The sequence below is a fragment of the Paralichthys olivaceus genome, chromosome 1 (assembly GCF_024713975.1).
Source record: "Paralichthys olivaceus isolate ysfri-2021 chromosome 1, ASM2471397v2, whole genome shotgun sequence".
In the NCBI taxonomy this organism is placed as follows: domain Eukaryota; kingdom Metazoa; phylum Chordata; class Actinopteri; order Pleuronectiformes; family Paralichthyidae; genus Paralichthys; species Paralichthys olivaceus.
Window position 1 is genome coordinate 30560319 of NC_091093.1, and position 26491 is coordinate 30586809.

The window sequence follows — 26491 nt, forward strand, 5'->3', positions numbered from 1 at the left end:
ATTCCATAGATCTCTGACATCACTCATCATCTCATCCAAACATCTACTTGTAGAAACATCCTGTCTCAAAAGGATGCTGAGAACCAAGAGGCATCTGTCACCTCTTGACTTATTGAAATCCTCATTATCAGGAAATAATTCTTTCACATGGTTTCCATCTGGTCCTGGTGAAGGGCCTTTGATTTCCTTGATCTTAGATGTCGCTGCATCAGTTCAGTTACTTCTCTCCTGATCCCTCCTCTATGTTGTCTTGGTTCCTCTTTTATTTTGGTACCTCACTTGTTGTTTACCTGGTTCTAGGTGTCGTGGTCACTCTGGCTCTTGTGATTGTGCACTCGACCTTTGACCTCATGAATTATTCAACCCTATTAAATGACTGATGACATCATCACCACTGTGTTTGTTTCCTTGACGACAGAGAAGCTGCAGATCTCCGACACAACAACAAACATTGTTTGTTCATTGTCAAAAAAGACAAATTAATAAATCTAATCTAAAGATCAAGGCATTTATGAATCATTGATATCAGAACTGATATAACTGTGAATTAATAGAATAAAACTGAATAACTACCAAACAAATGATTATTTCTTGTTTTGTGTTCTCGACCAGTACGTGTGTTCCAGACTGTGTGTGTCAATCAATCAACCATCAATCAATCAATCAACCATCAGTCAATCAATCATCAATCAGTCTGTTCAAGTTTGTTCAGTCAGAATAGTTTATAGTAAATATTTATTAATTGTATTTAAAGACTGTATCTAGATCCTGTCTCATTACGTATATAACATATATTTATATGACTGTATAACATACATAACAAAACATAAATATACCATAACAACAAGTTACTAGATCATCAGTCAAATAAAATCCTAAAAGACAACTTTAAAGGTTCAGTGTGTAAGATAAAGAGAAAAGAATCTATTGGCACAAATTGAATATAAAATAACCCTCATGATGTTTTCACTAGTGTGTTTCATCAAAATTCTATTAACTGTTGTTTTCTATATCTTAGAAAAGGCCCTTTATATTTAAATACTTTATATTTAAATACTTTATGTTTAAATACTTTATATTTACATGGAGGGGACCCTCTCTACGGAGGCCGCCATGTTTTTTACATTAGTCCAGACTGAACAAACTAAAACCTTTTGAGTTTTTATGACGACTGAAGCTGCCACAGGTTCTTGTGATTTGTATGTTAACGTTAAGATGTTTGTTCTGTTTTATTGATCATAAACAGTTTTTAATGAATATATACACACACACACACACACAGTCACACACACTCACACACACACTCACACACACACTCACACACACACACACACAGTCACACACACACACACAAACACACACACACACACACACGTATACATATAGATGGTGTGTGTGGACATGCTGGGAAACTCACACATGTTCCAACAAACTGACCTTCAACACACAGACACACACACAACACATCAGAGATAAACCGAGAGGTGTGTGTGTGTATATGAGTGTGTGCATGTGTGCGTCTGTGTGCGTGCATGTGTGCGTCATCACAGAAATGCTGTCACAGCTATTATTATTATTATCATTATTAATAGTAGATATTAGATTTTATAAAAACAGAACAAGTAAAGTCGATTTTAGTTTAGGTTGTTTACGTTCAGCAGTTTTGTAAAAACAGTGAATAAATAATTAATTGGTAAATTTTCATGTTGAACTTGATTCAATTTTATTTTCTTGAATCAGAAAAAAAAGTCATTGACACAAACGAGCTTCTGACACACGAACATTTGAAGTGATGTTAAATAAAATAAAGAGAAAAGCCTCATAAAGTGAACTCGGTTTATTAAGTGAAGGTAAAATAACTCGATGTTTGTGTTTTTATATAATAATAATTATTATTACAGTCAATGTTTCCACTGAATAAAATAATGTGTTTTGATTATCTACTTTGATTTATTGTATTGATTAAACAAACTTATCAATAATAAACACGGATGAATCGTTACATAGAAACACGTTTGAGTGGAATTTATAAGAAGTTTCTCCGTCGTGATTAAAACTGAGCTGAGAAACTTTCTCTGTTTTCTGAAAAGCGTTCCGTCAGCTCCATCTGTCCAAACTCCCACCGTCCTCTGATACCGTGTCCTGTCCCGCTCACGTCTCGTCCAATCACAAGTCTCCGTGGCAGTATAAAAGCTCCTCGCTCACACAGACTCAACATGATCAACCATGGCCTTCCTGTGGATCCTCTCCTGCCTCGCCTTCGCCGGCGCTGCCTACGGTGAGTCGTTAGCATCAGAGTCTTACTCTCAGCAGTTCCCTATTACAACCAGCAGGGGGGGTGCTGTTGTTATGGGGTATTTCATAACACAAACTCTAAGTTTTTAGACATTTTTGATTGAAATTTATAATAATTAGAATTATTTATTTAAAAAATTTACCTCAGAGCTGAGAACACATGAGATGACTGAGTGAAGCCAAGGTTGAATTCAGGCTGTAATATACAACTTCACCACTAGATGACACTAAATCCAGCACACTTGTCCTTTAACTTGTTATATCTTATTATTTCATTTCAATCTTAAAGTAATTTAAACAAGTTAAACATGAATAAAGTTGAACAGCAGCTCAAACATTAACATCACAGAGAACGTGTCAGTAAATTAATCATCATCTTTGAAAACGTTCAAACTTTAAACCTGTTTATTTAAACTTTTACTGAACCAGTTGATCAGAGAGTTTTGTTTCAATAAAGTGACGATGATGATTCTGAATAAAATCTCTTCATCAGTGAATCTTAAAATGATTTTTACTCTGAAATGATGCAGAAAAACTTTGAACAGGTTCAATCATAAGATCAAATTAAATTAAATTTAAATTTAAATTAAAACTTAATGCTTTTTGTTGCCGTTACTCAAAATGTTTAATTAAGTCTTGAATCTTGTTTCTGTCTGATTTTATCTTCACATTGATGTTGTTGATGATGTCATGATGATGTCATGATGATGTCACCAGGTTGCGGCTCTCCCGCAATCCCCCCCGTCATCACTGGATACTCTCGTATCGTGAACGGTGAGGAGGCGTTGCCTCACTCCTGGCCCTGGCAGGTGTCCCTGCAGGTACGCACACACACTCACACACACACACACACACACACACACACACACACACACACACACACACACAGCTGTGTAACTGAACGTGTGTGTTTCAGGACTACACCGGCTTCCACTTCTGCGGCGGCTCTCTGATCAATGAGAACTGGGTTGTGACCGCTGCTCACTGCAATGTCAGGTAATCACCTAAATGTTGTCATGGCAACAAGTTTAAAACGTCATAATGTAGTTTGACTGACGCTCATTTTAAACTTGAAAGTTCAGAAACTTAACTAACTCACTAACTGCAGGACGTCCCATCGCGTGATCCTCGGAGAACACGACCGTTCTTCCTCTGCTGAGGACATCCAGGTCATGAAGGTTGGCAAGGTAACCTACGCCCACAGCTTTTCATCTCATGTGGGAGGGGCGGGACTTCCTGTGTGTTTGCCGCTCAGGGCACTTTCGTTTTCTGTCAGGTGTTCAAGCACCCCCGCTACAACGGCTACACCATCAACAACGACATCCTGCTGATCAAGCTGGCCGCCCCCGCCCAGATGAACATGCGTGTTTCCCCCGTGTGCGTGGCCGAGACCAGCGACAACTTCGCCGGAGGCATGAAGTGTGTGACCAGCGGCTGGGGCCTGACCCGCCACAACGGTGAGACTTCCGGCTCCACAGCCCGTAACGTATGGTTGTGAAGATCAGTGATGTTTGAAGCGTGATGTGTTTGTGTGTTGCAGCTCCTGACACCCCCGCCCTGCTGCAGCAGGCCGCCCTCCCTCTGCTGACCAACGACGACTGCCGCCGTTACTGGGGCAACAAGATCAGCAACCTGATGATCTGCGCCGGAGCCTCCGGAGCCTCCTCCTGCATGGTGGGTGCAGTCCATGCAGGGCAGAATGAAGATGTTGTTCACATGATGTTTTATTTACTGATGTGTTGTGTTTCCAGGGCGACTCTGGTGGTCCTCTGGTCTGTCAGAAGGCCGGCGCCTGGACTTTGGTCGGAATCGTGTCCTGGGGAAGTGGAACCTGCACTCCCACGATGCCCGGCGTGTACGCCCGTGTCACCGAGCTCCGCGCCTGGATGGACCAGACCATCGCTAACAACTAAGCATGTCAGAGTGAACCACTTTCTGTTTCAACCTGATCATCAATAAAATACAGAAACTCTGAAACCAGCTCTCTCTGTGATCTGTGTCATTCATATATATATAGTATATGGTTGTATGTTGTTAGCATGTTTGCAGCAATACTTTGGGCATGTTTTCATGTTTGCAGCAGGTTTGTTAGCATGTTTGTATGTTGTTAACACGTTTGTACCATGTTCATATGTTGTCCTGGTGGTCCTCATGATATGTTATTATTATTGACATCAAAAATATTGAACTGACATTTGGAGATAGACAACATGTCATTTATTACACAAACTGCACATACATGTAATGGACAGAGCATCAACACGTTTCCCCTCAGTAGTGGTTGTTTCTCAGTTTGCACGTATCTGCAGCGTGACATCATCAGGTGCGTCTGGGTGGGCAGGCGTGGCCGACTCTGCGGCAGTAGCAGATGGCGTTGAAGAAGCGACAGTAACAGGTGTCGCAGGGGTTGCAGCAGGGCAGCGGGTAACCCAGACACGACTGCTGGTGAGGGATGCAGCGACGAGATGAACGCATGGCCCGACCCTGCAGCTGCAAGGCTGCGGACGAGTCCTGGAAACAGGTGGAATCACTGCAGTCAGCGTGTTACATGTATGACATGTACAACATGTGAAGTTGGAGAAAAACAAAGTTCAGCCTTTCTGTGCTGGAGTGTCCTGTGTCTTTAAATCAGTCGTACCCACCTCTTCGTACGACCCCGTGTCCATCAGGAAGTGATCCTCCATTGAGTCCACAGGCAGGAGGGCGGGGTCATGTATAGGCTCAGGGGCGTGGCCTCTCCCTGCAGAAGACAAGACAGGAAACAAATGTGTCCAGTTTCCTGTCGTCACCTTAACTTGACTTGAACCACAGGTGTAAAATCATTTGTGAGAATCCGTCTGTTTGCAGACGATTCGCTTCTTTAAAACTGTGGAGGAACATCACAGCGTCCTGATGGTCAATGAGCAGGACAAAGAATCTGGTCTCTGAAAAACTTTATTTACACTGAATGTGAACGACCACGGACTAGTTTATGGGTGAGGACCTGGTCTGTGGACCTGGTCTGTGGATGTGGACCTGGTCTGTGGATGTGGACCTGGTCTGTGGATGTGGACCTGGTCTGTGGATGTGGACCTGGGTTCTGGACATGAACCTGTTGTCTGGTGAGTCATGTGACGGATGAGCTCTCTGATCGTTCACGTTACTGACCGATGTTGGACAGGTAGGAGGTCTCGGTGAGTCGGCCGTCGTCCAGCTGGATGTTTCCATGAACCAGAGACGAGGAGAGACGCAGGAGGCTGAAGGACCAATAGCAGAGCAGCACAGAGCCAAACATTCTGTTGCCGTCCGAGAGAGAGAAGAAAAATCTGCACCACAACTCCCACAATTCTCAGCTTCTCTGCTCTGAGCCTTTGAAAGGAGCAAACAGAAAAAGCTGATTTTAAGACTGACTTGAGATCAGCTGTTATGAGATCTTCTTCTTAATCACTGTCTTCGTGAAATGAAATACTTCATGATGTGTTCTAGAGTTCTGTTTAATAATCTGAACAGCTTCAGCTGAAATTATTCAGAGAAACTGAAAAATACAACAAACCAAAGTTAACAATCATTTTGAGATGATTTTAAGAATTAATTAATGATCACATCTGAACAACAGCGACAAAAACCACAACAGCAGTAACTCCACTTTAAAACAACTGTTAATATAATATTAAACAATAACCTTAGTATTCAGGTTGTCTTTGTATTTTCACTTCAGAGTAAATCTGAACTTTTAAGAAAGAAAACATCCAAACATGGATTAAATGTAATAATAACAATAATGAAATATGAATCACATCATTTATGTTTGAGATTTCTCTTTAAACGATTTTAGCTCCATGTCAGAACTACTGTTTGTTGAATATGATGAACACAAATATAAAAGTACATCGTGATCAGATATATCTTATATCAGAGAGAGAGCGAGGTGGAGCGGACTCACCTGTCGCTGGCACTGTGCTGTCTCGCTCTCTGAGCAGGCGACAGGCCATTTAAAGACCCTCAGAGAGGGGGGAGGTCGCACGGACGGCTGAGAAGGGGAGGGGGTGAGGTGAGGAGGGTGAGGGGGCATGGCCTTCATCTCTGCATCATTCACTCATTCATTCATTTATTCATAGGGTTAGGCTGTGGCTAAGGGGTCTCCCTCTAACCAGAAGGGTGGTGGTTTGATCCCAGTCTTCAACGAGACACTAGAACCCAAATTATCACTTTTCATAGAGGAAGTGCTGCACATAGATGCGCTGCATGAACGTGTGAGTGAATGGGTGAATGGCATGAAATGGAGTGTAAAGAGCTTTGAGGGGTCAGCGAGACAAAGACAGAAGATTTACTATTCATTCATGTGTTCACACTCTGACCTTGTGGAGAAACGTTAAAAAACGTACTGACCAAGGACGTTATTAGACAGTATCGAAGGACCAATGGACCAAAAACAGTATCAGAGGACATGTGGACAAAGGACGGCATTAGAGGGTGAACTAACCAGCAACAGCATCAACAGACAAACGCACAAACAACAACATCAGAGGACGAACAGGTCAACGGACGGACCAGTTTTAAATCGTGTTATTGATGATGATGATGATGATGATGATGATGACACATGTCACTGTCACAGAATGTTCTTGTTTTTCCTCGACAGATGTTTTTTATCTGTGTTCGTTCTCTCTCTCTGTGTTTATTAGAGAACATTGGCTCGGACGCTTCAGCTGCTTCGTTCATGTGACTTCTATTAACATCAAAGTGCTGTTTCACTCAGCTCTTCGTCCTCAGTCTGGAAACATCAACGCCGATTCTCTGAACTCTGACGTCACCGCTGCGCTCAGAACCCACACGACTGATTACAGGTCATCAGCAGGAGATATCTCTTCATTTACGGGTTTTTAACGATAACAGCGACAGCAACAACAAATCCCACACGCTTCCTGTTTCAGACCGAGGTATGGCAGTCCTGTGTTGCCGTGGTAACAGTGTATGACAGAATTGCAGGTGAACACTGGAGGTCAGCGTGGAGCATCGACTCTTATTGTGAAAAGCCTGAGACAACAGGCTGAGCCGGGATCAGTTTCATGAAGCTGGTTTGAAAATGGACAGTGGGGGAAGGTGGAGAAGTGTTGTCCATCTTTATCTACGGTCACTGATCGTCCTTGTGTTCTCAATAGTCAAGTCAGACAGACAGACAGAAAGACAAGGTACCTGTGCAGTTATTACCTCTGGTGCCCCCTAGTGGTTTTATTGTCTCGACTTCCATCCACCGTGGACAGTCGTACCAAAACCTTTTCTACAACCTAAACACTGTTCCTCTTTCCTTAAACTTAATCTTAAACCTGACATAATGATGAATGTCTTTATTTTACAGGGACGTTCCCAGATAAGGTCGACAGCTGGTCACGTGACTGGAAACAGACTTGGGTCCCCACAGCAGGAGTAAGACCTGGAACACACACACACACACACACACACACACACACACACACACACACACACACACACACACACACCAGAGGTTATAGGCTCAAAATGGTCCTCACAAAGACATATGTACAAGTTCTCACACCCACACACAAACACTCACACTTGTGTCTCTATAGATGTGAGGACATTCCCTCGCCCCATCACAACTTAATGTCCGACCCTAAAACCTTATTCCTTAAACAACCCTTTGACTTTGTGAGGACCAGACACAATGTCCTCACATGTCCTATAGAAAGACAAGCACACACACACACACACACACACACACACACACACACACACACACACACACACACACACACACACACACACCTCTCTCTCTCTGAGCACAGATGAAAACAGACTGACCCTACACAGAGCTGATAAAGACACATTGGAGGATTTCATATAAACCTCCCCTCAAAAAACAGACTCAGTGACCTCCAGGGTGCCGTTGCTTCTAATTCTGTTATAATCCTACTGTTGTTAACAAGTGTCCTGTTTGTGATCTGCGTGAGACTGTTCTCCATGTTTTGACTACTGATAAGGTTTTTATCGAGGGAGCCGGCTACAACAAACAGAGAAGTGCTCCTGAAATACCTCTCAGGTGATTGTGTGAGTAGGAAGAACAGGGTGGAGGACAGGGGTGTGGCCGCTGATCCTCAGGGAAGAGTCTGAACAGAGTTCAAGTTTTACAAACGTGTCTTTTAAAAAGTGCTTTAAAACCATCATCTGTAACAATCAGCTGATTGATGTGTAATTATTTAATTGTGAGCTGCTCTCTCTCTCCCTCTCTCTCTCCCTCGCTCTCTCTCTCTCCCTCTCTCCCCTTCTCTCTCTCTCTCCCTCTCTCTCTCTCCCTCTCTCTCTCCCCTTCTCTCTCTCTCTCTCTCTCTCTCTCTCTCTCCCTATCTCTCTCTCTCCCTCTCTCCCCTTCTCTCTCTCTCTCCCTCTCTCTCTCTCCCTCTCTCTCTCCCCTTCTCTCTCTCTCTCTCTCTCTCTCTCTCTCCCTATCTCTCTCTCTCCCTCTCTCCCCTTCTCTCTCTCTCTCCCTCTCTCTCTCTCTCTCTCTCCCTCCCTTTCTCTCCCCCTCTCTCCCTCTCTCTCTCTCCCCTTCTCTCTCTCTCTCTCTCTCTCTCTCTCTCTCTCTCTCTCCCTCCCTTTCTCTCCCCCTCTCTCTCTCTCTCTCTCTCTCTCTCTCTCTCTCCCTCGCTCTCTCTCTCTCTCAGACATCACTAATCGACTTTCCGAACCGGAAGTCAGACGGTGGACCTGCGGCAGGTCGGGTCCGGATCTTTGAGTCATGGTGTTCGAGTCCCTGGTCAGCGACCTGCTCAACAGGTTCATCGGGGACTATGTGGAGAACCTGGACAAGTCTCAGCTGAAGATCGGGATCTGGGGAGGTGAGCCCAGCGGCTAGCTAGCAGCTACTGCAGCAACAAGCCAGACTCCGCTCAGTAATATCATAAATTAAAGTGCAGCGCGGTGTGTACGTTTACGAACACGTCAAATCACGTGTCCGATGGTCCACCGTGGAACTGCAAGACCCGCGGTTCAATTCGGCGTCAATCTCATCTGCAAATTAGCTTTGGTTTGCTTGTAATTTCAACTTTAGTCAAAGCTTCGTCTTCTGTTCTCCTGCAAGATACAGGGAGACGTCAGAGGAAGCGAGCGGGTTGCTGCGGGTTTAAATGTGAAGTTCTGTGGGTCAGTCGAGCTGCTGCTGGATCGTGTGTTCGCCGAAGTGGAAAACGTCTCATTAGGATCAGAGAAACTGCGCAGCCTCGTGTTTTCATCCATTACATGTCACCCGCGAAACCATTCACATGAAACTAGACTCAGGTCGAACCAGGTTTGATTATCTGAACTGTCATCAGGCCCGAGGACACGTGACTACACACAGCCAGTGAGTCAACATGACGGAGTCTGAACTTGTGATGAAAAACCAAAACATCACGTTGAACTGATCCGAGAACAGAGTCTGAGTCTGTTTGTTCAAGTGAATTATGAACCAACGAACCAGAGAGAAGCTGGTGGTTAATAACAAGACTGAGGTGGACTATATATATCTGATCTCAGTGATCCACAACCTGATCTACAATCAGTCAATATCTGTGATCTACAATCAGTCAACATCTGTGATCTATTATCAGTCAACATCTGTGATCTATTATCAGTCAATATCACTGATCTACAATCAGTTAACATCTCTGATCTACAATCAGTCAACATCTGTGATCTATTATCAGTCAATATCACTGATCTACAATCAGTTAACATCTGTGATCAATCATCAGTCAATATCTGTGATCTATTATCAGTCAATATCACTGATCTACAATCAGTCAATATCACTGATCTACAATCAGTCAACATCTGTGATCTACAATCAGTCAATATCACTGATCTACAATCAGTCAACATCTGTGATCTATTATCAGTCAACATCACTGATCTACAATCAGTCAACATCTGTGATCAATCATCAGTCAACATCTGTGATCTACAATCAGTCAACATCACTGATCTACAATCAGTCAACATCTGTGATCTGAATAACCTGAGCAGATCAAATGAGTGATCAGTAAAGTGATGGGATCAGTTGTTATCAGTGATCAATGACCTTGATGTAAATGACAGGTGTCTGTCACTGGTCAAACTGATCGCAGTGTTTACGCCCACCTGAGTCACATGACTCCGCCCATCAGCTGTGAGGTCACAGCAGGTGGAAACTGATCCTGATCACTGTCATCGATTATCAGATTATTGATTATTTCCATCAATGAAACAGAATGAAGAATGCGTTCACGCCACATTTGCCGCAGACGTGTTGGACAGAGACATGTTACATGTACATTGTGTTCACGTGTTTATATGTTCATTTGGACACGTGACTGTTACGTACAAACATGTGAGAGTGTTCTTCAATAGAAACATGTTTCTTCTTCTCGTTCTTTAGGAAACGTTGTTCTGGAGAACCTGAGAGTGAAGGAGAACGCTCTGGTGAGTGACAGTGACTGTGGCGTTGGTGTGAAGCCTCAGACCGCATCGAGGTCACGGATCATCGCCACCATCTGACGTGTTAATGTAGTGTAAACACACATACTGATCACATGACCCAAACATCCTGTTTGATGTTGGCCAGTTTGTTTGTTCAGTATTTTAGCTCAGAGTGAGACCTCTGCTTCTCCGCAGGCCTCCTGTAGTTCACGACAGGTTGTAGTTAAATGGTAAATGTTTGTATTTATATAGTTTCTAGTCTTGATGAACACTCAAAGCGCTTTACACTACAGTTTGCCGTTCACCCAGTCACACACACATTCATACATACAGTGCATCTATTCGTAGTTACAGTTACATCCATACTTAGACAAGTTGCAGATTAATATTCCCTCATTCTTTAGATTATTGATTAATTGACTTATTATGGATCTGTACTGATAACACCAGTTTGTGTTTCAGAGTGAGTTCGATGTTCCGTTCAAAGTGAAGGCTGGACAGATCGGTGAGTTCCTACCGACCCATGTTCTGCATCTCCTGCCGTTTGTCTCATTCAGCACATTCCCTCTGGGATCAATGAGTCTGATCAGTGATTGAATAGAAACAGTCGAAGCTGATAATCCTCTTTTGTTTCAGGGAAGTTGACACTGAAGATTCCCTGGAAGAACCTTTACAACGATGCTGTGGTCGCCACGTTGGACGGTCTGTACCTGCTCGTTGTTCCTGGAGCCAGTAAGTGTTTCAACGTTTCACAAACCACACACACTGACAGATATTCATGTGCTGCTCTGCATGAACAAAACCTGAAGACGGAGCTCCGTCCATGTCCTCGGTGTCTCAATTACCAAATCAGCTGATCACAGACCGTCCGTCTGTACTCTGTGTTGATATCCCATCAAAGCGCCGTCCTTTCCTCTCACCCTGGTCACCATGAGACCTGCAGAGGGTTCTAATGGGGTCCGGGTCTACCTCAGGGTCTTCCAGTTGGATGTGTCAAAAGGAATAGTTCAGACTCGTATATCATGTCCATGAAGGACTCAATCTAAAGACACATGAAGACTTCATGGACAAATTGTTCAACAGCAAGTCAACTGATCCAGGACCAGGACAGGATCCGCATCAGTCCTCTTGAACCTGAGATCCATCACAGACAGATTCAGGTTCAAACAGGAAACAGTCCTGACCGGGGTTTTAATTCAGTGACGTTAGTGTTCTGCTGCTTCAGGACCAGTCAAACCTAAACGGACTCGATGATCCACATCGGGGGTCTGACTTCTACCTTGTTTCTTCTGGATTCACTAAATGAACTGTTTTTTAGTTTTTTTTAATTGTCTTCATTCAAACAACACAACATGCAAATCAGACAAACAAACATTCAGTGTAGGCAAACACAGCCGACGTGGGTGATGACCAACGTATGTCAGACAAAATTCTTTAGTCCCTAAACTACAACGTGAAACTAAAACTAACCAGAGAAAACAACTTTGGACTCATCTCCAGATCTGAGGGCCAATAAAATAATGTTCAAAATCTCAGGCGCTGATTGGCTGGTCTGGAGGCGGAGCTAGCACATAATGTCTAACATTGTGTTGTTTATGATGGAGTGTGTGTTCTCAGGTGTGGTTGTGTGTGTTGCAGCTGGATCTCAGCTGGAATCGTGTCCGTATGGTAAGATTCAGGTTCTCAGGGGGTGGTTCAGGATCAGGTGTGACCCAGTTTCTGTTTCCTGTTGTTAATCAAGCATGACCCTTCACAATAAAAGACTTGAACATAGCGTTGATTGTTATTGTTCTTCTTTTTACTCGGTTGATTAACGTTCACTGCTTTTCTTTTTAGGTACTTGGTTTCTGTTGTAGTTGAGTGTTTTCTATTCTGGGATTTCCTTCTTAAGTTAGTATAAACAGGGTCATGAGTAGTTCTCACTGATCCAGTAGATGTACCAGTATCTGGTTCTGGAACAGTTTTCATTCTGTAGAATACAAACCTGCTGATCTGCAGCAGTGAAGAGGCTGATGATGACGACGACCAATCATAATGAACTGGCAACTACAAATGTCAGTAGGCGGATACTGATCATCACGCATCCTGTTATCAGAGCAGGTCTGGGATCAGATATGGGTGTGGTGTTGGCAAGGGCCGCAATGTTTTTTTGTTTCCCTGTTACGTGAACAGGTGGATCAGGTGGGTGGAGGTGAAGGTGAAGTTAAACATCTGCTGAATCACAAACTTGACATATTGTTTATTTGTGTGTTTTTTATTTTAGCAATTAAGTTCGATGCCGCAAAGGAGGAGCATTACCAGCAGGAGGCGAAGCAGCGAGAGCTGCAGCGCATCGAGGAGGCGTTACAGATGGCTGCACGCAGAAGTGAGACACGCTGACCTCTCACTGACTCCCTGTTTGTCTGTCCTGCTTCCTGTTTGTGCTTCCTGCTTCCTGTTTGTTCTTCCTGCTTCCTGTTTGTGCTTCCTGCTTCCTGTTTGTTCTTCCTGCTTCCTGTTTGTGTTCCTGCAGTCAGACACACTGAAACACAGCAGATATATAAATAGATTATTAACAGATGAATGTATTAACTTTCTCTGTGCTGTTCATGCTGCGTATGATGTCAGAATCTCAGACTGGAGATCTGCTCTTCAGTCTGGAGAGTGTTGTTTACAAGGAGCCTCAGAACGGTAACACACACAATAACACACACACACACAATTACACACACAATAACACAAACACACACAATTACACACATAATAACATACACAGACATGTAAAGACATCACACTGGACTGTTTGCACATGATGACATCACACTGGACTGTTAGGGCCCTCACCTGCCCGGTCACACACTGTTGAACCTGAACTCGTTACGGTCGCTCTGACCTTTGACCCTCACCTGTTGAAGGTGTGTTTCTGCTCCCTCTGTGTTTTCGGGCTTTTCTGTCGCTAACTGCTGATTCTCCACTTTTAACGCTGCCAAAGTCCCAAAAGGAGGTAAAAAGCATAAAAAGCACAAAAAAGGTTTGAAGAAGCTGAAAGGACTCGACAACAAATCAGGTGAGTTTTTCTCTGTTTGATCTGACATGACAGCGTCTGGTCTGATGCGTACGACACAGGTCTGTTGTTTTTCTGTGGTCGGACACATCCGACATGCGTCTGTGGTTGGACATGGTTGCCGTGTTTTCTTAGTCGAGGTCGGGCTTCTGTTCAGGTCCTGGTCTCTGACCGACTCTTTTTGTTTCAGAAAAACCTCAGGAGGAGAAAAAAGACACGCTGAAGGAAAAACTGGCGACTCAGGTTATTAAAAACTTGCAGGTGAAGATCAGCAGCATCCACCTGCGCTTTGAGGACGATGTGAGTACTGATCCAGGTCCAGGTCCAGGTCCAGGTGCTAAGACCTCAGCTGTAGTGACACTGTCTTATATGTTTCAGCTGTCTGACCCAGAGCGCCCCCTGTCTATGGGAGTGACACTGTCTGAGCTCAGCCTGCAGGTAACACACACACACACACACACACACACACACACACACACACACACACACAGACACACACACACTCAGGTGTGATTTTGACCTGTGATTTTTTTCTTCTTTTTTTCAGACGACTGATGAGAGCTGGAAGTCGTGTATCCTTAACGAAGCAGCAAAGATCATCTACAAGGTGACAGACGCTCTGCTCATTCATTTACCTGAGTTTCATCATGTGCACAGACAGAAGCCGATTGGTTTAAACAGAAACAGTGTCACCTGTGTAACCTGAGCCAAAAGCTTGTGTCCCTTCTGTCATCTGATTGGCTCCGATGGATTCATGATGTCATACTGACTTGTTTAACGGTTTCAGCTCGGGCGACTCGAGTGTCTCTGTGCCTACTGGAACGTCAACAGTCAGATGTTTTACAAAAGATCATGGGAGGACATTGTGGTGAGCTGTGATGTTCTAATGATGCATCAGTTTGTTTCCACTAAAGAAAGTGAAAATAATGAATGATTGATGCTTCCTCCTCCTGCTGCTCCTCCTCCTCCTCCTGCTCCTCCTGCTCCTCCTCCTCCTCCTCCTGCTCCTCCTCCTCCTCCTCCTCCTCCTCCTCCTGCTCCTCCTCCTCCTGCTGCTCCTCCTCCTCCTGCTCCTCCTCCTCCTCCTCCAGGATCAGTTGAAGTCTGGGATCAGCAGCTCAGACCAGCAGCTTCCTCACTATCAGTACAGTGAGTTCATGATTCCTCATCAGTTTTTCATCAACATGTAGAAGTAATCTGTTAATACTACCAGTACTCACCAGAAGGTGGCAGTAACACATTACCTCTTCAGTTACCTCTAAAGTAAATCAGTTATACGTTACCAGTGGGTAATTTATCAATATTTAACACATCCTGTTCTCTGATTGGTTTATTTTTTTGTTGTTCTGTAGTTTTCAAGCCGATCTTTGCTTCGGCTAAAATGTGCATCAACCCAAACGCTGAGCTGGAACTGAAAAGTCCAAAAGCAAAGCTTCACCTGGAAGTTCAGAACATCGCCCTCGAGATGACCAAACCACAGGTAACGCCTGAGACACATGAGACAGACAGGTGTGTGTGAGAGGGTGTGTGTCGTCGTCTGAGTCTCGTCCTGTCGTTTGTCCACAGTACCTGACCATGGTGGAGCTGCTGGAGTCCATCAACTGTATGGTGAAGAACGCCCCCTACAGGAAGTTCAGGCCTGAAGTATCTGTTCACAGAAACACCAAACTCTGGTTAGTTTTATTTTAACTCGTCATTCATCTCAGCGACCCCTACAGGCTGCAGTGGGAATGACAGTATCAACCCATGAGTTCTGATTGGTTCTTAACATGTCACTGGATTCATGAGGAGACTCAGTTTGTTCTGTAGAACTAATGAACCCGATCAGTGACCTCAGATCGTTTAAGTATGACTCACCTGTAGTGAACGTGTAGACGCTCTCCTGAGGGTGGCGCTAGAATAATGATCACAAAGACACAGATCCTGCCATTAATGAAATGTGAGTTTTTAAACTGACGATGTAGTTGATCTGCTTTGTTTTGAAGTTTGTGTTCGGGTCAGAACAGAACTGAACCTGTGTGAGATTAATTTCAGATCTGTTCAGAACAACAACATGTTCAAGTCACAAACGAAACCTGAGAGTGTGACCTGAGTCAGACCTGTTGGAGGCACTAGAGGAAAGGTCATGGGGTCATTAAAGTCTAACCTACAGTAGCTGTGATAGATCCTTTTGTCTCCGAGCTGCAGCTCTGACGTGTCATTTCTCAGACCGACCAGTAGGGTGCGTTTGTTTTCTCTGCCTCTCTCAGGTGGAGGTACGTCCTCAACAGCATCCTGGAGGTCCACATCCGACGCTACAGTCACATGTGGTCCTGGACCAACATCAGACGACACCGAGAGAACCTGAAGGCGTACAAGTCCGTCTACAAGACCAAACTGAGCCAGAGCAAGTCGAGTCCGGACACAGAGCGACGCATCCAGGTGCAGTACATAAAATGCCCACAAGGGTCTGATCATGAACGTTAATGCAGTAGACACGTAGAAAAACAACAGTGATGAGATAATGAATCATTTAGTTCTGTCAAACATTTTCAAACAAAAGTTCTCCGCTACTTACGAAAGTTAATCTAGAAAATAAACTCTCTAGATTCTGCAATCGAAGTTGCCTCCTCAGAGAACTTTGTAAAGTTTTGTTCTGTGTCTAACGTTAAATGTCTCTCTCTACATATATATATATATATATAATGTATATAATGAAGCTTGACAGTGTTTCTGTTATTGGTTTGAATTCATCTGTTTCCTCCAGGAGCTGGAGAAAGTTCTGGACGTGTTCAACATCACTTTGGCTCGACAGCAGGCTCAGATGGAGGTAAACTCTGATCCACACTGAGACACGAGTCCAGTTAACGCTGAACACTGAACACAACGTGACTCCTCTCCCCCGTCCAGGTCATCAGGTCTGGACAGAAGGTGCTGGCGAAGAAAGCAGCGGGGGGGCAGAAGCAGGGGGGAGGTTTCTTCAGCAGCTTGTTTGGGAGAAAGCCTAAAAAGGAGGAACAGGAGCAGGAGGAGAGCAAGGAGACAGAGAGTAAGAGATTTAATCTGAAAATGATTCATTGGGATAAAAAAAATGGAACTAAAGGTTTGTTGTGTTCAGGTTCTGGACTCGACGAACTCATGACGGCTGACGAGAAGGAGAAACTCTACACCGCCATCGGATACAGCGGCAGCTCTCACAGCCTGACGTTACCCAAACAGGTAGAATGTTATAATGTTAGACTTTAATGTTGTAATTTTTCTCTAGCGTCACCTTCAAGAGAAACTTCACTCTTTGAATCGGTGTGTGTCTGTGTTTCAGTACGTAGCCGTGGTCGTCAGCTTCCAGCTGTTGAGGACCTCGGTGACTCTCAGAGAGCTGCCGGACGTCCCAGAGATCCTCAAGATCCAGATGATCGACCTCAGCACCAAAATATCCCAGAGACCCGGAGCTCAGGCCATCAGGTGAGATGATCTCTCCATCATGTGTCGTTGTAGAGAAAAAACACTTCCTGTGTTTGATTAAACATCTTTATCGTCCTGCAGGGTGGAGGCGGCACTGGAGCACTGGTATGTTACTGGTTTGCAGCAGCAGGGGGCAGTACCCTCTCTGATCGCCTCAGTAGGAGACTCCTCCTCGTCTCTGCTCAATGTTCTGTTCGAGTTAAACCCAGAGGAGAGCACCGCCGACCAGCTTCTCAGAGTCCAGTCACAGCCGGTGGAGATCATCTACGACGCGGTAAACACAGATCTGACATCAGATCAGATTCCTGCTGTGTGTGTTTGATCTAAATCGGTCAGCGCAGACTGGTTCTGGTTCTGATTTATACTTCTTCGTCTTTTTGTCCTGCAGCTGACAGTTAACAGCATGGTGGAGTTCTTTCAGACGGGGAAAGGCATCGACCTCGAGGTCCTGACCTCAGCCACTCTCTCAAAGTTGGAGGAGATCAAGGAGAAAACAGCGACAGGTCAGTTTGATGAAAACAGCCGTTGGTTTGATTCTTGGTTCTGGTTTGTTTCCCAGGACTCTGACGGGTTTTTGGTTCTGGTCTCTGCAGGTTTGTCTCACATCATTGAGAACAGAAAAGTTCTGGACCTGAGGATTGACCTGAAGCCGTCCTACCTGCTGATACCAAAGTCCGGCTTCTACAGCGACGAGTCGGACCTCATCATCGTGGACTTTGGCAGCTTACAGGTCAGTTCTGTTTTTATTTGTACCTGAACTCACTCTGATTCTGAAGGAAGTTGAGTGTGTAGTTAAATGTGTGTGTTTTCAGTTGAACAGTGTGGATCAGAGCAGCTTTAGCTCGTCTTCATCGTCCTTCCCGTCTCTAGAGGATATCATGGATCGAGCCTATGAGAGATTCAACGTGGAGCTGAGACGAGTCCAGGTCCTGTACAGCAAGTCAGGTACACGCACACGCACACACACACACACACACACACACGCACACATACACACACACACAGGTGTTGGTACATTTTCTGAATCCAGGTGTGAACTGGTTCCAGGTGAGGGTTGGAAGTCGGCTCGTCTTCAGGGTTCATCACTTCAACACATCCTCCAACCGATGGACTTCACCCTCCACCTGGCAAAGTGCATGGTGGCCAAAGACGCCCGGATGCCCAGGTAACACTCACCTGTGGACACCAGCCATGACTCTGACTCACCCACTGACCTTTCTGTTGACTCTGACTTTGCTGTTCACTCACTTGTGTCTCAGGTTCAAGGTGTCTGGCGAACTTCCGCTGCTTCATGTGAAGATTTCGGATCAGAAAATCCAGAACGTTTATGAGCTGGTCAACAGCATCCCCCTGCCAGACATGGGCTCCTCCCCCTCCACCCCCACAGAGAAGGTACAGTTGGTACAGTCCGCTCTCACTCAGAAATCAAACTGTTGTCGTGATGCTTTTAAAGATCAGCCCATCAGTCTGTCTGCGGGGGAGTTCAGGGGAGTCACGGAGGTGGAGGGGGGCAGTGACTGGGAACATTAGGAGCCATGAGGGGGAGAGTGTTTGATTGACAGGTGACTGCAGCAGTGATGTCATATTTCCTCCTGCAGGTTCTGTCATTGGCTGAGGTCAGACCACGAGCGTTCAGTCTACCCCCCGCCCTCCTGGACACCTTGGGAACAGGTTGGTGCTTCCTGCGTTGTGATTGGCTGCAGATGTTCCTGTAGCGACTGTTCGTGTTTGATCCATTCATCTTTTTTTCAGACTCTGATGAAGACGTCAGTGAGAAGTCGACGGATGAAGACCTGCAGCGCACGGCTCTGGAGGAACTGATCGACGTTCACTTCCAGTTTGAAGTCAGAGAGGTGCGTTTGGCTCTTCTGTCTCTGGGTGTCAGCCACGTGACTCATGTTGTGTAACGGTGACCTCTGGTGGTGCGTTCAGGTGCTGTTGGAGCTGACGCGGCAGGTGGACGAGGAGAAGACCGTCTTGTCCTTCAGTGTCTGTCAGCTCGGAGCTGAAGGGAAGAGGCGGAGCTTCGACCTGAGCGTCACCTCATACCTGCGCAGCGTCACACTTGACTACTGTGGAGGTCAGAACTTTAACCAATGTTTTTCGTCTGAAAGTCAACTGAGGTCAAGAAGGTGGAGACTGCTGTTACCATAGAAACAGCCAAAAGTAAACACACAGGAGGTTTTGTGTGTCTGTGTGTGTGTTGTGTATTTATGTGTATATGTGTTTCAGACGACAGGACTCGTCCTCTCCACCTGATCAGTTCTTCAGAGCAGCAGAGTTCAAACCTGCTGAAGGTCGAGTTCATCAAGGTGAGAATCAACAAGTCACATGATCTCAGGTGGATCAGGTGTGTGTGTGTGTGTGTGTGTCTTTTAATGTGTGTGTCTTTTAATGTGTGTGTGTCGTCCTTCAGGCCGACCCCAGAGGTCCCAGCTTCCAGACTCTGTTCGACAACACTGAACAAACACTGAAGGTGGGTGGAGGAGGGGTTTCCATGGCAACAGAAGCAGTTGTTAAACGACCTTTTTTATTTTTGATCTTATTAATTTCTCTCCACTTTAAAGATGTTCATGACTTTTTTTCTTGTTTTCTTTGTGACTGTTTTTAAAGCTGAATAAAGTTTTTATGACAGGCGTTTGTCGTCCTGTCAGCTGATCACAGCTGTGTCTTCACTGTTCTCAGGTGGAGTTTTCCTCTCTGGACTTCCTCCTTCACACTAAAGCTCTGCTGTCGACCATCAGTTACCTGAGCAGCGCCCTGCCGTCACAACTCGGCACCGCCCGAGACCGAGACGCCAAAAAACAGGTGGAGAAGACGGGACCGGGGAGGACAGGTGAGTGACTGTCAACTCAAGTGTGTCAGAGTGTGACGTCCTGAATGTGACAGAACGTGTTTCTGCTCCGCCCAGTGTCCAAAGGAAAAAAAGATGGCGGCGTCTACAGCTTCAAACTTTTTGCCGCGTTGGGTTGTTTCCACGTGGAAGTGTGCGATGACTGCTGCAGCATCGCTGACATCAGAGTCCAAGGTACAAACGCGATTAATGACAAACTCGACTTTCTAAAGCTCATCAACTGAACCATGCTCGCTGTTGCCCCCTGCAGGAATCCATGCGTCGGTGTTGGTGCAGGCGAAGGAGACCGAGGTGTTTGCTCGACTCAGAGACATCGTGGTCACAGACGTCAACCTGAAAACCGTCCACAGGAAGGTGTGAGGACAGACGTGTTTCCATTCCTATCATGCAGGTGATGTAGGTGATGATGTCACACTTCATCTGACAGCTGATTGGATCTCGTTGCAGGCTGTGTCCATCGTGGGTGAAGAGGTGTTCAGCTTCAAACTGGTCTTGTTCCCGGGGGCGACGGAGGGGGACGGGTACAGCGACATGTCCAAGGTGGACGGGAAGGTCAAGATGCGTCTGGGCTGCATCAACATCGTTTACCTGCACAAGTTCCTCATGTCGCTGCTGGTCAGAAGTTTTTATTAATATATACATAATTACATATAAACACAGATTAATGTACACGTAATACTTTATATACATATACACTTTATTGTATATTCACAGTGTTGATTATATTTACATATACACAGGATCTGTTGTGTTTAGTGAATTTTCTTTTTTGTCTCATGTTGTCTCTGTGTGATGTCAGACACTTTTATTAACTTTCATCTTGTAGATGTAGATTCTCAACAATCACCTGGTGTGATAATACACTTTTTATATTTATACAAACTAAAACTTTAAACTTTAATTCTGTAAAAACTAAACTGCCTCAGAATTGTTTACATTTTGTAACATCGACGTTTCCAAATTACTTCCTGACCAGTTGAGCTCATTTCCTGTCTGGGTGAGGAAATATAATCAACTTGATGCTGCATAAAAAAAGAACAATAGTAGAAAGTATAGTTTGACATGTCAGCTAACAATCCCACAATGCAACTCTCCAGCTTTCGTCGATGTGTTTGACATCTGTGGAGCCCGCTCATGAGTTTCGTTCAGGAATTAGTGTCAGTGATAACAGGAAGTATTGACTAGTTCTGTGGTGAATGATGTAAATAAAATAAAGGATAAATGACGACACAAACTGTCAAAACAATCAGGAAGATAACAGACGGTTCAGAGTTAACAGAACTTTATTGTGAAAGTGTTTGTTCGTCTCTTTCCTGTCTCATGTTTCTTGTCTTGTTGATGTGTTCTGTTCTTTCAGGCTTCTTTTTGCTTTCAGTACTCGTCTGCTGATGAGGTACAGCTTCCAGCACGAGCTCTGACCTGCTGCATCAAACCTTCTGCTTTAGCGTCACTGCACCTTCACTTTAAAGTTCATCATGATCAATAACATGTTTGTCCTGAAGGAGGCGCTAGAATTCCAGGTTTAACAGGATCTACTTTATCTCTGGTTCTCGACCCCGCAGCTGATTGTCACTCGTTAATCCGCCCCCTTTGCTTGTTCTCATCTGAGTCAAAACTTTTTCTGCTGCAATTTAAACTTTGGAGAAGTTTCTTTTTAAATTCGTATTCTCAGATTTGCAGAACTTAGCGTGAAACTGAGCGACGAGGTTCCAGCGGTCGTCTGTTAACCTGTTTAAATGAATATACAAAAACAAGACACTGTGATAGTTTAACTCCGCCCACCTGTGACAGTGAGAAGGTCTAGACAAACAAACTCTGATGTGATTGGCTGAGCTCGGATGGAGGGATGAAGAAAGGAACGATGAGGGAGGGCTGCTCATGTTCACCTCCTCACACGCTGTTCATCTCACACAGCTGCCACCATTCACCCCCCACCCCTCAATCACATGACCTCTGCCTGTGTGACATCACTTCCTGATCATCTGACAGACTTGAATCTGTTTGAACTTCATTCTTGTTTCATAAACGTTTCAACCTGTGAAGATAATGAGACGAAGCAGGTTTCAGATTCAGAGATGATATTTATTATTGAATGTTTATAATAATTATCATGATTATCTCATGATTATATTATATATTCTCTGGAGTGTCAGAGACAATATTCTTACTGTGAGTCTCATGTTTTCTCTCATACACTTTAAGTGTAACTGTAGAAATCAGTTAGAAATGATTTATGTTTTTATCTGAGGTTCACATTCTTCCTCTGAATGTTTATGAGACAGAAATGAACGCCTCACATCGACTCCCTCTGACTGCTGCTTCACAGTGTTTCTCTGCACGTCTGCATCCTCACACTCTGTTTCTTGTCTCACTCCCGATTTTGTTTTGTTCTTAAGATGTTTGTAGACAACTTCCAGACAGCAAAAGAAGCTTTGAGCGCCGCCACGGCTCAGGCGGCGGAGAAGGCGGTGTCCAGCGTTCGAGACTTTGCCCAGAAGAGTTTCCGTCTTTCCATGGATATCAAGCTGAAGGCGCCGCTCATCATCATCCCCCAGTCCTCCACCTCCCAGAATGCAGTTGTGGTGGATCTGGGTCTGATCACGGTGGAAAACAGCTTCTCTCTGCTTCCTGTTGAAGGTTTCTCTCTGCCGGCGGTGGTGGAGAAGATGGATGTGAAGCTGACGCAGCTGAAACTCTCCAGGTGAGTAAATCAAACGCACACGTTCTTAAAGACTCAGTCGTAATAATGTTCTTCATCAGGTGTGAACCTTCTCTTGGATAAACAAATAAGTAATATTGAATAAATGTTTTTCTTTATTTAGAACTGTTCTGAAGCCGGACTCTTCTCAGCTCATCTTCTCAGACATCGAGTTACTTCAGCCAATCAACTTGGAGCTGCTCGTCACCCGAAACCTTGCAGCTTCCTGGTTCACCAGGATCCCTGGAGTCCAGGTCCAGGGAGTCCTGCAGTCGCTGAACGTACGTCTCACATTCTTTTTTAACCTGACGTCAAACAGTTTGTGAACGAGATGACAGCGTTTGTCTTGCACCTGCTTTATAACAACCAATCGTATTGTTGCCCGGACACGAACGCATACCTCAGGGCTCTTATGCTAAGCTAACTCGTTACTAAGTTAGCTTGAAGGTTGGCCAATGAAAGAGCAGTTATGACTCATCACATGTCTGGGCTTCAGATGAGTCTGAGTGAGGAAGACCTCGGCGTGCTGATGAAGATCCTGGTGGAGAACATCGGGGAGGGAAGTAAAGAGCACAACATGGACGTCAAGAGTCAGGCAGCTCAAGGTATCTCAGAGTGCATTATGGGAAATCTGGGCAAGTGACTCTGGTGAATATCGTCCAATCAGATGCTGACACCTGCTGTGAGAAAATGTGTTCTGTGTCCTCAGGGAAGGCGGCGCTCGCTGAGCAGCAGGTGGAGGTGATGTCACCACAGGTGGGATCTGCTGCGATCCCGCCCACCATCGGAGCTCCGACTGAAAACATCGTCAACGTCCTGCTGAACTTCAAAATCAAAGAGGTATGAGATGTACGACCGAGAGAACACGTCCGTGAGAGCGACCTCGGGAGGAGAGTGTAAAGAAGCTGCTCTCTGATTTTCCACGTTCTCCAGGTGCTGTTGACCCTGAAGAAGCCCAGAGACAAGACGGAGACGCCGTTCCTCGTCCTTCACGTCGCTCACCTGGGCATCGACACCAAAGTCAGGAAGTACGACACGTGTGCCACGACGTACATCAAAGAGATCACCATGAAGTGCCTGGAGTTCAAAGGTCGGAGCCCTCTGTAACCTTCTGCAGTGTTTCTATGGTAACGCAGGCGTTAATCACATTCCCTCCTCTCGTCTCAGACTCGAGCGGCGAGCCGCTGTGTCTCGTCAGCTCGTCCGTGGAGTCTGGAGCTGAGCTGCTCAAAGTGCAGTACTTCAAGGTGATGACATCAGTCAGGTGTGATCACAGGATCAGAATAATAGGTCTGACATCATCAGTTCTGACCTTTGACCTTTGTGTGTGTGTGTGTGTGTGTGTTTTCTCAGGCTGATCGTTCGGCACCAAACTTCTCCACCAACTACAAGAACACGGAGCAGATGATGAATGTGAGCTGAACGCACACACACACTGAATCACTGACACTCCGCTACACTCAAACAGACACGCTGACACACACACACACACACACACACACACACCCACACTGCCTGTGTCTCTGTGTGTGTGTGTGTGTGTGTGTGTGTATTTACATGTGTGTAACTGTGTCTCTGTTTCTCCAGGTGACCTTCACCTCTCTTAACGTCCTGCTTCACACTGAGGCTCTGCTCTCTGCCATCGACTTCCTGTCCTCTGCCCTGATGTCGGACGGCATGACATCCTCCGACAAAGACGTCAAACCAAAGACAGACGAAAAGACACCGTCCGCTAAGTCCAGTCAGTACAACACACGCACAAAGATTTGTTTGTGGCCACAATATCAACACAACGATTAAATAGTTTAAGTTAGATCAAGTAAAATCTGTGTTCATAGCTGAGCTACGCACAACATCCATTCATTTATCTCCTGACTCACACCACATTCACTTCATTTGTCTCTAACGAGTCATGTTGGGTTTTTCTGTCAGCCGCCACGATGTCACCTGCAGACAGTGATGTCATCAACCTGAAGGTGATGATGTCACTGGGAGCCTTCAACGTGCTAGTGTGTGACCAGAGTTGCAACATGGCCGACATCAAGATCCAGGGTAGAGAACCACAACTGAGTTTTTTTTTTTTTTTATGATTTTCATTGGTCAACTTGAGTTTAACAAAGTGTTTTTTTTATCTTCAGGTGTTAACGGATCTTTATTGAAACAAGGAGCACAGACGTTTATTTCAGCTCGACTCCGAGACGTTGTCGTCCTCAATGTCGATTCTCAAACCATCCACACCAAGGTCCCGTCAGAGATTCACATTAATATTAATAAGCCTCTAACACTGGTCGACTCACCGGAGACACTGTGGACGCTGCTTGTTGAACTTTGACCCTCTGTCCTTCAGGCCGTCTCCATAGTGGGTGACGAAGTCTTCAGCTTCTCCATGAGTCTGACTCCGAACGCCACAGAGGGCGCCGGTTACGCCGATACGACTCAAACTGACGGCACGGTAAAGCTGAACGTCGGCTGCATCCAGGTGGTTTATCTGCACAAGTTCTTCATGTCTCTGCTGGTGAGTTTCACACAACACCAAAGAAAATATGATTTTACTGGAACATATGAAACTTTTCGTGTTTTTTTTGTGTTCTAGATTTCGTCTTTTTTTCCTATAGTTTTAGTTTGGTCGAGTTCTCGATTTTTATCAACAGAGAGAAACCGACAAAGATTGACTGATCATTAAAACTTGAGTGTAAAGTTTTTCTGAAAAGATTCGTTTTCTTGGATCAGTTTCATAGAAAAATTATTAAATAATAAGAAGTTTAAAATATCAAAAACACAAACCAAAACAGAAGTTTCATGTTTGAATTATTATCATTTATTCTCAGTCCAGTTAATTGATTTTAATTCAGTATTTTCTCGATAAAACATTTTATCTTTTATTTCTTTCAGAATTTCAGCAGCAACTTCCAGACGGCGAAAGAAGCTCTGAGCGCCGCCACGGCTCAGGCGGCGGAGAAGGCGGCTTCCAGTGTTCGAGACTTTGCTCAGAAGAGTTTCCGTCTGTCGATGGACGTCAAGCTGAAGGCGCCGCTCATCATCGTCCCCCAGTCCTCCACCTCCCAGAATGCACTGGTGATGGACCTTGGTCTGATCACGGTGGGTAACAGCTTCTCTCTGCTTCCTGTGGAAGGGTGTCCGCTGCCGGCGGTTGTCGACAAAATGGACGTCGAGCTGACGCAGCTCAAACTGTCGAGGTCAGTTGAACAGAGAAGAAAGATTCTTCTGTCTTTACACTGAAAAAATATATGTAGCAATAAAGTTTGGACATAAAGACTCATTTCCTGTTTCCTCCAGGACCTGTTTGGACCTGGAGTCTGATCGACCCAGCATTGAACTGCTGGAACCCGTCAACCTGCACCTGATCGTCAAGAGGAACCTCGCTGCTTCCTGGTACAAGAAGATGGCCGCTGTGGAGATCGACGGAGACCTGAAGCCCATGATGGTTGTTTTTCCCATAAAAACATCTGAATGATGATAAATATATCTGTTTTTATTTTTCACTAGAGATAAAAAGTCGTTCTGATGCTTCACAGTTTAATTCTCTGCAGACTAAAGAAACACACATGAACTGACACATGATCACATGCTCTTGTTTCACATCCAGTCGACATGTGAACCAGTGAAGGTACAGTGGTTTCTGAAGAGTCCTGTAGTGAAGAGTTAGTGTCTGTAGATGTCTGCACGTAGGTTTGGATTGGACGAGCAGCTCAGTCTTTGTGTTTAG

At 45.0% G+C, this 26491-nt stretch overlaps 3 protein-coding genes across 11 annotated transcripts in view; 2 read left to right on the plus strand and 1 right to left on the minus strand.

Annotated features, from left to right (window-relative positions):
- The first annotated feature begins 2141 nt into the window (after positions 1-2141).
- Positions 2142-4275, plus strand: LOC138410576 (chymotrypsin A-like). The gene is made up of 7 exons (XM_069527359.1): positions 2142-2278; positions 3013-3116; positions 3212-3291; positions 3404-3482; positions 3572-3752; positions 3836-3969; positions 4047-4275. The coding sequence occupies exons 1-7, from the start codon at positions 2227-2229 to the stop codon at positions 4206-4208; spliced, it is 792 nt and encodes a 263-aa protein (XP_069383460.1). The 5' UTR covers positions 2142-2226; the 3' UTR covers positions 4209-4275.
- Positions 4276-4504: 229 nt separating this feature from the next.
- agrp (agouti related neuropeptide) lies at positions 4505-6801 on the minus strand. Its single transcript, XM_069527689.1, has 4 exons — positions 6218-6801; positions 5443-5643; positions 4938-5035; positions 4505-4806 (listed from the first exon to the last, which is right to left on the minus strand). The coding sequence occupies exons 2-4, from the start codon at positions 5567-5569 to the stop codon at positions 4615-4617; spliced, it is 417 nt and encodes a 138-aa protein (XP_069383790.1). The 5' UTR covers positions 5570-5643; positions 6218-6801; the 3' UTR covers positions 4505-4614.
- A 2009-nt stretch (positions 6802-8810) lies between these two features.
- vps13c (vacuolar protein sorting 13 homolog C) overlaps positions 8811-26491 on the plus strand; it is a 35669-nt gene continuing 17988 nt past the window's right edge. For 2 of the 9 annotated variants that reach the window (XM_069527366.1, XM_069527383.1), the window contains exons 1-49: positions 8831-9131; positions 10688-10731; positions 11191-11233; positions 11365-11460; positions 12367-12396; positions 12992-13093; positions 13336-13398; positions 13700-13774; positions 13962-14071; positions 14150-14209; positions 14319-14378; positions 14559-14639; positions 14863-14920; positions 15124-15251; positions 15338-15444; positions 16021-16192; positions 16518-16580; positions 16661-16799; positions 16869-16969; positions 17070-17212; positions 17294-17486; positions 17601-17715; positions 17806-17942; positions 18025-18157; positions 18260-18377; positions 18472-18604; positions 18811-18883; positions 18965-19065; positions 19145-19292; positions 19445-19524; positions 19629-19688; positions 19898-20048; positions 20124-20240; positions 20317-20420; positions 20514-20681; positions 21424-21459; positions 22463-22767; positions 22889-23045; positions 23261-23369; positions 23474-23604; positions 23698-23854; positions 23932-24011; positions 24118-24177; positions 24352-24505; positions 24697-24816; positions 24903-25006; positions 25112-25279; positions 25657-25961; positions 26062-26209. In XM_069527366.1, the coding sequence (XP_069383467.1) occupies positions 9032-9131; positions 10688-10731; positions 11191-11233; positions 11365-11460; positions 12367-12396; positions 12992-13093; positions 13336-13398; positions 13700-13774; positions 13962-14071; positions 14150-14209; positions 14319-14378; positions 14559-14639; positions 14863-14920; positions 15124-15251; positions 15338-15444; positions 16021-16192; positions 16518-16580; positions 16661-16799; positions 16869-16969; positions 17070-17212; positions 17294-17486; positions 17601-17715; positions 17806-17942; positions 18025-18157; positions 18260-18377; positions 18472-18604; positions 18811-18883; positions 18965-19065; positions 19145-19292; positions 19445-19524; positions 19629-19688; positions 19898-20048; positions 20124-20240; positions 20317-20420; positions 20514-20681; positions 21424-21459; positions 22463-22767; positions 22889-23045; positions 23261-23369; positions 23474-23604; positions 23698-23854; positions 23932-24011; positions 24118-24177; positions 24352-24505; positions 24697-24816; positions 24903-25006; positions 25112-25279; positions 25657-25961; positions 26062-26209 (5640 nt within the window). In that variant the 5' untranslated portion in view covers positions 8831-9031. Of the gene's footprint in view, positions 9132-10687; positions 10732-11190; positions 11234-11364; positions 11461-12366; positions 12397-12991; positions 13094-13335; positions 13399-13699; positions 13775-13961; positions 14072-14149; positions 14210-14318; positions 14379-14558; positions 14640-14862; positions 14921-15123; positions 15252-15337; positions 15445-16020; positions 16193-16517; positions 16581-16660; positions 16800-16868; positions 16970-17069; positions 17213-17293; positions 17487-17600; positions 17716-17805; positions 17943-18024; positions 18158-18259; positions 18378-18471; positions 18605-18810; positions 18884-18964; positions 19066-19144; positions 19293-19444; positions 19525-19628; positions 19689-19897; positions 20049-20123; positions 20241-20316; positions 20421-20513; positions 20682-21423; positions 21460-22462; positions 22768-22888; positions 23046-23260; positions 23370-23473; positions 23605-23697; positions 23855-23931; positions 24012-24117; positions 24178-24351; positions 24506-24696; positions 24817-24902; positions 25007-25111; positions 25280-25656; positions 25962-26061; positions 26210-26491 lie in introns of all 9 variants that reach the window. The other 7 variants (XM_069527369.1, XM_069527368.1, XM_069527370.1 and 4 more) reach the window with 7 other exon arrangements.

Bases quoted from the DNA above. Each gene is read 5' to 3' on its own strand.
- LOC138410576 (XM_069527359.1), top strand. From the start codon at position 2,227: ATGGCCTTCCTGTGGATCCTCTCCTGCCTCGCCTTCGCCGGCGCTGCC. The intron at 2,279-3,012 runs GTGAGTCGTTAG...TGATGTCACCAG, and splicing joins CTTCGCCGGCGCTGCCTACG to GTTGCGGCTCTCCCGCAATC. The intron at 3,970-4,046 runs GTGGGTGCAGTC...TTGTGTTTCCAG, and splicing joins CCGGAGCCTCCTCCTGCATG to GGCGACTCTGGTGGTCCTCT.
- agrp (XM_069527689.1), bottom strand. From the start codon at position 5,569: ATGTTTGGCTCTGTGCTGCTCTGCTATTGGTCCTTCAGCCTCCTGCGT. The intron at 5,036-5,442 runs GTCAGTAACGTG...TGTCTTCTGCAG, and splicing joins CTCCTACCTGTCCAACATCG to GGAGAGGCCACGCCCCTGAG. The intron at 4,807-4,937 runs GTGGGTACGACT...ACCTGTTTCCAG, and splicing joins ACACGGGGTCGTACGAAGAG to GACTCGTCCGCAGCCTTGCA.